A 10896-nucleotide genomic window follows, 5' to 3' on the forward strand; every position below is an offset into this window, starting at 1 on the left:
CAATCGATAGCCCACATTTCAAATTACGGAACATCCGTTCCGAAACTCTACGCAGCTATTTCAAAGCCGAAAACTTGATTTATTTGTTATAAGAACTCTCGTAGATATTTGGAACGGATTGTATGCGGGATTTTTCATTAATTGGCCATTGGAATTTAAAAGTTTAACATCAAATTTTAATAACTAGTTTTGTTACAGTATAAAATATAATTAATATTATACTTTTAATATAATTAATATTATTAAGATTGTTATAATTATATTAGTCGACCATCCAAGCGACAATATAGTTTACACGGTTCGTACTTTCAAACAACGCGTGTTATTAAAGCTACAACAAATGGTCAGTTAACGAAATATTTCCCTCGTTAAATTGGCAATAGAAAGTTGAAAAAAAATGCATTTAGTACGGGTGAGGCGACATGTGGTGCGATGGAAATATGATGTGGAAGAGTGATTTTCTTTGGGAAATATATATACCTGCGTGAAGCACTAGGCAATTGGTTCCTAAATAAATAACACGGGAACATTCTCCGAACACATTTAACCACTACTACTTAACTACGATTCCTAGATAGTCACTTCTGATCTTTTTTATTTTAACAATCTCTCACAAATAGATTTGACGTAAACTATTTATAGATAATTTTTCTATAGATTTAGCGGATTTAGACTCTATTTACTTCCTCACAGTCTTCACTCTTCCATATTTAATATTTAGAGAAAAATGTTACGAATGCGATGTCGGAAAGAAATGCACGTTAGAAAAAAATTAGCGTTTAGTTTTAGTGTACATTTTTAAAATGTACTAGTCAATTGTTAACCTAGAAAAGTAGACACAATAGATCTTAAATAGTGTTAGTTAAGGAATGACCTAGGTGATTTAAAGCGTGTTCTTATAGTCCTAAAATATATATTTATTTATTTGAATGTATGTGTGTATTTAATACAATGATGTAAATTTGTATTTTTATATCTTCTGGCACGCTGTTGGAACATCACAGGCGCTTTCAACGCCCTCACATGCCACACAATCTTTTGCTTTGGCTTTTTCGGTATTTGTGGTGCCTGTTAGCTTTACCACAATTAACGTCCGCTTACGCTTTCAATGTTAAATATTTGCATGCGGTGTGAATACGTAAGTATTAATATATATTTTTATATTGTGACAAAACATCGATGGTATCAAATTGTCCTCTAATAAAGAGGAATGATTTAATTAAGTAATTTTGTATCTACGACACCATCTATGTTTTCCGCCAAATGATTATAGATAATAATCGTTAAAACAAAAAGAATATTGCTGTATATGAAATTTAGAAGCTTTCTCAATAAAAGCATCGTTTCTTAAAATATCAACTTGAACGCAGGATACATATTGCCTCGTATAAATATTACAAATACAATAGGATACATCGTAATAATAAAATCATTTTAAAAGATAAAATCTTTAATTTCATTTGATAAAATTAAAAATTCCGTAACAGGAATAATACAAAAGCACTAGGGCCTAATTGTGAATTAACATATGTTGTACGCAAAAAAAAATATAAATACGTTTTACAGTTTTTGATATTCCCTGTTTAAGAAACAGTGCTTTATCTTTATCCTAATCTAAAGAGAAGTCTAAGATAGAAGTAAGTAGAAGACTTTAAAGTTAATTAATAATTAAAGAGACTTTGTTTAAAATTAGGATGGAGATTGATAGAAAAATTAGATGATCAACAACACCACAAGATGCGAGTACAGGTCGTAAAATGCTTTCCAAATGTCGACAGGCTGATTTCGATGGCGTACGGACAGATCGGAATGATCCAGGCTGCGGCCGGATTCTTCGTGTACTTCGTGATCATGGCTGAGAATGGATTCCTGCCCTTGAAACTGTTTGGTATCAGGAAACAGTGGGATTCTAAGGCCATCAACGACTTGACCGACTCCTATGGACAGGAATGGGTAAGTAATTTGTGAATTTCCGGATGATTTACTCAAAGCAATATAATTATTAAGAATAATCAACATTTCACGGAAGTATATATTTCAACTATGTGGTTCAAAACGCTCATAAATAATGCACCATACATTATGTGCATGCCTATAAATAATAATGAATTATATAATGTTTCTAAACATACAAAAATTTATATGAGCTGTGTTTAGATCGTATTTGTAAAAGTACGTATGGGCATTGAAGTTTGTTAGAGGGAACTTCGATTATTCGGACATCATCAATAATAACCATAAAAAAATGTTTATGGTTAATATTTCTTTAGAATTGCTCGTGCAATTAACGAACGTTGAGGTAGAAAGATTCTCGAGTGTGGATCTGAACTGGTGCACACTTGAATAGATACCTCGTAGACCTCGGGGGGAGGCGTGTGACTTACTCTGGGCGTCTACTGACTGGCATAATAATGATTATTATTATATATCCCTATTAATTAAGGTTTAATTGTTATAAACGTTGCATACTTGCTTTAACTTAAACATTAATTGCAGACCTACCGCGACCGAAAGGCTCTGGAGTTCACTTGCCACACTGCTTTCTTCGTATCCATCGTGGTGGTGCAGTGGGCCGATCTGATCATCTGCAAGACGCGCCGCAACTCCATCGTGCACCAGGGCATGCGCAACTGGGCTTTGAACTTCGGTCTTGTGTTCGAAACCGCGCTCGCCGCTTTCCTGTCCTACACCCCTGGCATGGACAAGGGCCTGCGGATGTATCCTCTTAAGTGAGTTCTCGTAGATAATCTGGTTCTTTTTATTTCTTCCTACATTTCATTTCTGAAGATCGCTTTACTATCTAGATCCCTCCTGCAAATGGGTGTTAAATCTTGTAGAAAAGTGTCAAGTTTTTGTAGCTGGTCGACCCAGCTGGTTTGTTATCGGTCTCTGATTTTTTAAAAGTAATTGTAGCTTCCTCTTATTACATGGACATATTTAGATCTGTCTAATTAGAAATCTATAGTGGAGGTCTGTGTCCAGCTGTGGTCGGACGTGCTTCAACGGAATTGATGAAGATGAATGAAAAAATATTAGATGTTACATTTTTAACAAGGCATATTCAAATTCGATTTGATATTGTTATTTACTGTAAAATGTATTATTTAATTTGTTAGTCCCAAACCTTGGTTGTATTTTATAATGACATTACGTCACACAATAAATAATAAAGTTTTAATTAAAATTGATGTAAAACGCGCAGGTTCGTGTGGTGGCTGCCGGCGATTCCATTCATGCTGTCGATCTTCATCTACGACGAGATCCGGCGCTTCTACCTTCGCCGCAACCCCGGCGGCTGGCTCGAGCAGGAGACCTACTACTAGAGCGCACCGAGCATTGTCCACACCGTTATCACTGCGTACATACCGTTCATTTGTGTTCTTATAACAGACTGACAGAGGTCGCGGCGCCGCCACTTGTGTAATCTACTTCGCGAACGCTTCTCACCGCTTGCGCCGCCAGCCGCCGCTCCGCCGCGCCACCTGGACATCTGGCCACTTGGACACCTGGCCACCTGGACACCTGCACCTTATTGTTTCACGATGATATCATTTGATGACTATATGTATATATGCACAGTGGAGAGTTGGGTATGCGGTGACCTAGTTCAAATGGAAACACGTTTATTTGCAAGTTGTGGATCATATTATTTTTGTACCGCGACCGTTCGCCAGACACGGACTCGGTTGCGAAATGAATCTCACGCCGACGCGCGCCGGCAGCGCGGCGAGCGCGGCGCGCCCGTCTCTACATCCATTCTGTTCGCCATCACTAATGGTATAAGATAGAGTAAATAACTAATCAGATTGTTTTTCACATACTTATAAAATAAGTAATAAAGATATCGTTTAGCCAGTAGATCGTTCGCCACACGAGGCCCGCGGGCCAGCGGCGCCCGCCGCGCTCCGTGCCGGCGGCCAACGAAAGCATTTGTTGTAAAATTACAGTTAAGAAGCCATTATTATTGTTTAAGTGGAAGTTAGATTAAGTTAATTTTTCGAGTGGATAATGTTTAGTTAACGATTCGGTCGGGTGCATGGCGTGTGAAAGGTCGATGTGGAGTGCCTGAGTCTAGTGTACTACCGCTTACTGTTAGGTAGGTAGTTGAAATGTTTGATGCCGTATTTTCAATTGTAACGTAGATGAAGTGAGCATGTGGAGCAACACGTCGCTTCGGGCCCCGGTCGGAGCCCGCCGTCGTCAGCACTGCCGTCGATCGTTGTCGACCGTCGCCCACGCGTCACCGCGCGGCTTTTCCTTTTCTAAAATATTCACATTACTAGATTTTGTCAAACTTATAAAATAGGCTGCTCATGGTTACTACGTAAGATTTTATTTCTTAATTAAATGATAATAAACAAAACGTAGGAATGCGTAATTAGAAATTTTTAAAATTATACAGTTATGATAGAGCGATCTTGTTTGTGTCGCGGCCGGGTCCCACTCCGCCCCCAGCGGTGGGGCGGCGAGCGAGCGCATGCGCAGCTACGTGGGCGTCCCGGCTCGACTATTTTAAATTTTTCGTAACAAATACATATAACATTATAATAATGGTTACAAAAGTAAAATATAACATTATAGCGACTAATAAAATCTAAATTATATGAAATGTTTATAGATTTAAATGACGTTTGTTTCTTTAGGGTGACCTCCTGTGCTTGTCTGATGCGATACATCGTCCATCTCATTGACAATAGCCGTCGATCACGAAGTTCGCGACGATGAGATCTTTGTATGCCGTCTGATTGACGTACACTGTAGGACTAACATTGTTTTGCGTTCGACTGTTCTTTACACCGATTCATTTTATAGTATTACTCTGTTGGCTAGGAGCGCTGTAAAAATGTAAGTGTTAATAAAAAAACATTTTCAAAATATTATTGGGCTGTTTTATTTCAAATGGATACCGTCACCTTCGAATCAAATCAATGTACATTTTACACATCAGGCGTACTTCCGTAATTTAAATTCACATGATGACAATATTCTCAACCTTTTCATAAAATGATTCAATTTATCGCTAAACAAAGTAATAATATTGTGGTGCAATGGTTATAACTATATTTTTGGCACAAAATTGTAGGCATCGTCTATAAAATATTTTAAAAAAATATATTACTTATCATGTGCAGACTTTACAAATGTTAATTAGTAAAAGTGTAGAATTATGTTAAATCCTATTTAGCATATGCAAAATGTATTATGATAAATTTTATGACAATCCATGTATTATTAAACACTAGGGAACTTTTGATTATTGATTACATTGTGTCATAATCTCAATGATATAAATTAATTGAATAATGTGTTTTTATCAGAACTTAAACTGCACTGAACTTTATAATTTCAAATTACTTATGCCTCCTAATAACCTCCAGATTATAGTGTAATTGCTAACAACCCATGACGCCCTCAACCTAGCAGTTGTGGGAGTCGTATATACACTGACGTGATGTCTGAAGGAATAATAGGTGTAAGATTTTGTGGGCGAGCGTAGCCGACGGGCGAACTTAGTGTGCCGAATTAGTGCAGCGAGCACATGCACGCACCGGTGACGCGGGCGCAGACCTTTTGTTACTTTTGTTTCTTTTGTTTCTTTTATTTCTTTTGCGCCTTTGTTCTATTGCCCGCTTTCACTCGGTCGCGGAGCACAGTGCGCCCCAGAGTCCTACGACGAATGCACGTCCTTTTTGCTCGCACTCAAGCGCTAATAAAAATTTGTTCGTGTGCTAAATAAATTGATAAAGTGTTACAAACGTCTTGTAATAAGATACTAACTCTTTACAGTATTATTTCCATATAGGCGCCATGATGATACCTGCCCTTACCACAACCTCCGTGATTATAGTTGCCGCAAAAACGACCACGCCTAGCACAAATAGACTCCTGTCATTCCGAGACCGAGACATTTGCTCGAGTCTTCGGACGATGCGTCGATCTTAAAATGGGTATCGTACAATACACTTCTAGGCGTTCGAAAATCAACTGACCTTATCATAATCGACAACGTCCTATTAGATAGAAGAGTTGCTAGAGATTCTTCCGTCACATCTTGTTCCAATGCTAACCTTCCTTGCCGATGTTGAAGTTCGGTCCTCCCAAGCAACCTTGAATGTAAATTCTAACTAATTTAAAAAAAAATATAAAAAGTCAAATCCAAAAACAATTGGAACGATCTAGCTAAAATAAGCAATTTCCTGACATTACAAAAATATAATAGATATAGTGGCATGTTGTGCAGAAATCTCGAGAAGCTTCTAATATAAATATTATATCATAAATTGTTTGCACCCTGTTTTTCAGTGCTTTGCATCCTTTGCATTGTTTACCTTCTTTTGTCTGGCACGGGCCCTTTCAATCTTCGTGAGTACGCGTTTCACTTTCGAAACGTTGCGTCGATTGATTTTATAAGGAGCATGTATAAAACGGAAGTCTTACAGATCCATTTGATAATTCGGTGCAAATTTATTGTACAAGTAAAATGTATTACTAAGGCTCGTTTGCAGCCTATGTACAAATAGTTTCTTGTACCAGCGTAGCGTCTTTCTTTGGACAGGTAATGTAACATCTAATTATCAAGATCTACGCCCGACATAATAATAATAGAATGAACAACAGCTATTGAATTCACTACTATAGATCCTTTTTGTTACGTAGTTTATATTATCTCGTCGCCATGTTCTCTGGTAATTTACAGAACTTAAAGTTTTTCTCTCCTCATTTTCCAATATGAACACCGTTTAGAAACAAGTTTGTTTTCTCCTTTTTTCATGAGATAGTCCCAACTTACCTTGCGATTTTTTTTAATTTCGGTGCGTACTGCACAATCGTCTGCGAAATAACATTTTCACAGCCAACTCATAAGTGGTTTAATAATTATTTATATATATATGGTGGCAATTTAGTCTTTCTTCTAGAAGTTTCAAGACGATGCTACTAGCATGATCTTGTCCCAAAATGCCTTCCGTACAATCGTGTGTACAAATTACTACTATACTGTAAAAACTAATCCACAATTGACTTTTGTGAGATGACGATACTAGAGTAGCCACGCAAAACAACGCCCTCGCTTCACAAACACCGGCGTTATTCTGTTAAACGAGTTATTATAGGAGTGTAACATATTACTAAAATGCATTTCATCATTTCTAAAAAAATATTTTATTTTAAAGTTTTATATCTGATTATGTAGAGTGAAAAAGATATGTTAACGTACTAAACTAGTAATTCAAATTTGTCTACCCTTAGCTTTAACGCACGCTTTTAGACGGTCGGGTCATGCGTCAATGGATTTACGGACGGTTTCAACAGGAAACTTGGTCACTGCTGCCTCCAAAGATTTCTTGAGCGACTCATATCTTAGGTGACGCTTAGAGCAAGCTATGTCCTATAGCACAGACAACAATTTATAATCCAAAGGGTTAAAGTGCGGACTAGCCGAAGGCCAATCATCAGCCTTTATGAAGTCTGGAACATTTTTCTCAAGCAAAATTTGAGTAGTGTGTGTCTTATGACCCAAGGCTGAATCCTGTTGGATGGTCCACACTTCGTTATTGAATAAGGTGTTGTTGAGAGGTTTAACTGTCGCTTCTAACACTGTATCTTGATACACTTTGGATGAAGTTTTCAACCCTTTTTCGCAATAACAAAGTTTTGTAACACTTTGGTAGGAGACACCCCTCCAAACCATGACGTATGCTGGATGATGGCTTCGCTGAACTTTGGCCACTACCTCGGAAGCTTCTAGCTCTAAGCTAGCTGCATTCACTCGATCATTTTGTTTGTTGTAGCGCTGCTCGATTGTAAAATTTTTTCATCGGAATAGAGAATTTTTCTATGTTTTTCATCCGCGTATCAAAGTAACAGCTGTTTTGATCTTTCGACTATCTTTTGTTTTAATACCTTATTTAAGGTATGTCCTGTGTATCTCCTAGACCTAAGTCTTGTTTAAGAATGGATCTTCCATAGATGTAAACTACATAGTTTACATCTGTAAAAATTAATTTACATAAATTAAGTAACACTATTTACCCCCTACAAACCATTAAGGAAAACGTCGTTAAAGATTTGCATATATCAGAATCTCGCTCATAGCTTTTCCGTAAAGAAACCTAATTAACTTTTTCAAAATTTTTCTTTATAACCTATGGTTATCTTTTATGTACGTATATAAAAGAATGTCCAAAGACCCCAATTTGATGGAAACAATTGAGCCACTCAATAATTACATCCTGAAACTTATAAACTACGAAGATTCTTAATGCGCCCTGATCTGAAAGAGCCCACAACTGAATCAGTAGTATTTGTTTACAATCACTTTCACCAAACAAGTGATTTAATTTGATTTGTGCTACAATGATGTTACAATGTCCAGTGATTTAGTAACTTTGCACAAAACTAAAAAAATATTGTTATATAATATAAGTATATACTAAGTCAAGTAAGCGTTGTGATATACCAATTCACAAAACACGTAAAAATTCTCAATCTATTTTAAGTATATTTATAGCTGTCATTGGTCCACTTCGAGTAGGAAACAAGGAACCTTTTAAACTTTCTTCGCAATTTCATGAGCTTAATTCCCGTTAAGTGCAATTCCAGTTGCGATAGTTGGGTTTTCTTAATACACGGAGAAACAAATTGAGAAATATTGTAACAAGTAAAGTTTTTTATATTTCATAAATAATCGTATTCACGGCTTAATTTTCATAGTTTATTTTTAAGATTATAATTTAAAGACATCTTTTTTAGATGAATTTGGCCGATTTATAAGTAGGCACATAATCCTATTGCTGTAGAAGTTCGTAGCCTCTTGGCTAAAAAACTGCAAAAGATATTTTGCAGTCATCCCCATTGAGGAGAACTCTGAGGGGACTAAACATGTGCAAACAACTAACACTATCAAACAGGAAGATTATTACTTTTTATTATTTAGAAATAATCATTGTTGTACCATACATTACTTAACTGCCAATAAGCTATCCGTTCAACTCTTTAAAGCTTTTACACCTTTAACCAATCACCTTGTGTTAATCAAACTCAAGTTTGAATTTCATGCCCTTCGATCTTTACCACACACTGCATCACCTGCTAGAGATTTTTCTAGGACACCGAATTCAGTGATTAGGATATCCGTAGACGAACAAAAACGCGACGGATTGGCAGATTGATGTGGCAGTAGGCAAGCCACGTAGCGCGCAGACCTGATGACGACTGGAGCTTTTATATCCTGAAAGGAGATACTTGATCAGCAAGCGCAAAATAGGAGGTCCACCCACTGGGTGGACAGATAGATGATCTTGTTAAGGTATTCGGAAGACGCTGGATACAGGTCGCTTCCAACCAGTTCTATTGGAAATCTTCCTGTAAATTCTTTTAAGAAATTTGTGAGTTCCATTTTCAGCACTAGACTTTCTATGAATAAAATAATGATGTTGTTTGCGAGTTATTCCGGATTTCGATACATTTTATAGAGCTGGGCTGTCCTTAGAACTTTCACGTACGTTTTTAATTTTTGAATCCCTTTTCATCGTCAATATTTTTGTTTTCATTAAAGATTAGGTTTGTTTCCAGCCAATAAAGCAATCGCATTTGCGTATACAATTCATTAAATTACTTTCAACAAGCTTGAATGATACACAATTTTTTTCATACTACTTTTCGAATGTCTCAAAAGTTTTTGAGATAACATTTCAAATATAAAGCCCATAAAGCCGATTTTGCTTCCACTTTTTCAAGAGTGACATCGATTTTTCTCCATTTATGTCGAACAGAACGAGTCACATCAATATTCCTTACCTAAAAACGTATAAATCAATTTTATATCACTCTTACTAACATTGAGCTTATCGAAAATTCTTTAGCGACTTGGATATAATTCCTGTATTTACTACAAAAAAAAACTTTATAATGTCTAGGATTTTTTCATTTTATTACAAACTCTTTGGAGTTCAGCAAGCGATAAAAAAATAGCGGGAAACTATTTTTTTTTTGTTTTTAAAATGTCATTAAGATCAGTCAGATTCAAGCAGTAGCATTAAAGATATTTTATTGCAAATTTACAGTAAAAACAAAAATTTTTATTTAATAATTAACGGACATGGAAGAGAAGGATCGTTGAAACATGTTTTGTAACATAAGCATTTTCGACTTTTAACAATCTTCGCATTCAGACTTAAATTCAGTGGGTTACAAATTTTGGAGAAAAACTGTAGTAGGGTTAACAACCACAATTAAAGCAGTAAAAGATAACAGTATTTTAGAATAAGCAAATTTTTACGTTTACGGATATAATAATATTCTTTCTCTACATTGTTGCTTGTTCAAATATTTGGCATTTTGGCTAAGATTTGTTTTAAATTATTATTTGAGTAGGATCATTTTAATAATATCGGTATATTTAAAAGAATTTTGTTATTTCATGTTAATACTTATTAATTACCTTTTCAATTTTTTATTAGCATACTTTATAATCTCAAAATGCATTACCATCATAATTGAAAATTGTCGATATTAAAAACAAACAAATCTTTACACAATAGAATCACAAAGGACTCGTTTTCAAAGGGCTACTAACGTAGAGGTCTTCGGCCTTGACGGTGTCCCGTCTTTATATAGCTACGCAAAGATACACCTGTAATGTACGACCCTCGCCGCTACCGGCGCGCAAGTTCTCACACACCCCCGGCGTGCCCCTGCTCCACTGCGCATGTGCGCCTTTGACACTCCGACTGTGCCAACACGTCCCAATTATTTTCTTCCTTTTGCTTCCAAAAATAGTCTCATTTTTAATAAATTAACAACGTCAGCTACATCTCAATGTGTAGCAAAAGTGGTTGCAATAATTTCATGGCGGCGGGCTGAGTTTTCGGGGTGATGGATCATCGATGAATCAGA

General features: G+C 36.3%; 1 protein-coding gene across 9 annotated transcripts in view; it reads left to right on the forward strand.

Annotated features, from left to right (window-relative positions):
* Nucleotides 1-4863, forward strand: part of Atpalpha (sodium/potassium-transporting ATPase subunit alpha) — a 57761-nt gene extending 52898 nt beyond the window's left edge. For all 9 annotated transcript variants that reach the window (XM_068763322.1, XM_068763321.1, XM_068763323.1 and 6 more), the window contains 3 exons: nt 1779-1953; nt 2497-2729; nt 3203-4863. In XM_068763322.1, the coding sequence (XP_068619423.1) occupies nt 1779-1953; nt 2497-2729; nt 3203-3323 (529 nt within the window). In that variant the 3' untranslated portion in view covers nt 3324-4863. The remainder of the gene's footprint in view (nt 1-1778; nt 1954-2496; nt 2730-3202) is intronic.
* The last annotated feature ends 6033 nt before the right edge of the window (nt 4864-10896 follow it).

Source organism: Battus philenor, unplaced genomic scaffold (assembly GCF_028537555.1).
Source record: "Battus philenor isolate CCGP_79_NKW_IND1 unplaced genomic scaffold, ilBatPhil1.0.hap1 SCAF_17, whole genome shotgun sequence".
Taxonomy (NCBI): Eukaryota; Metazoa; Arthropoda; class Insecta; order Lepidoptera; family Papilionidae; genus Battus; species Battus philenor.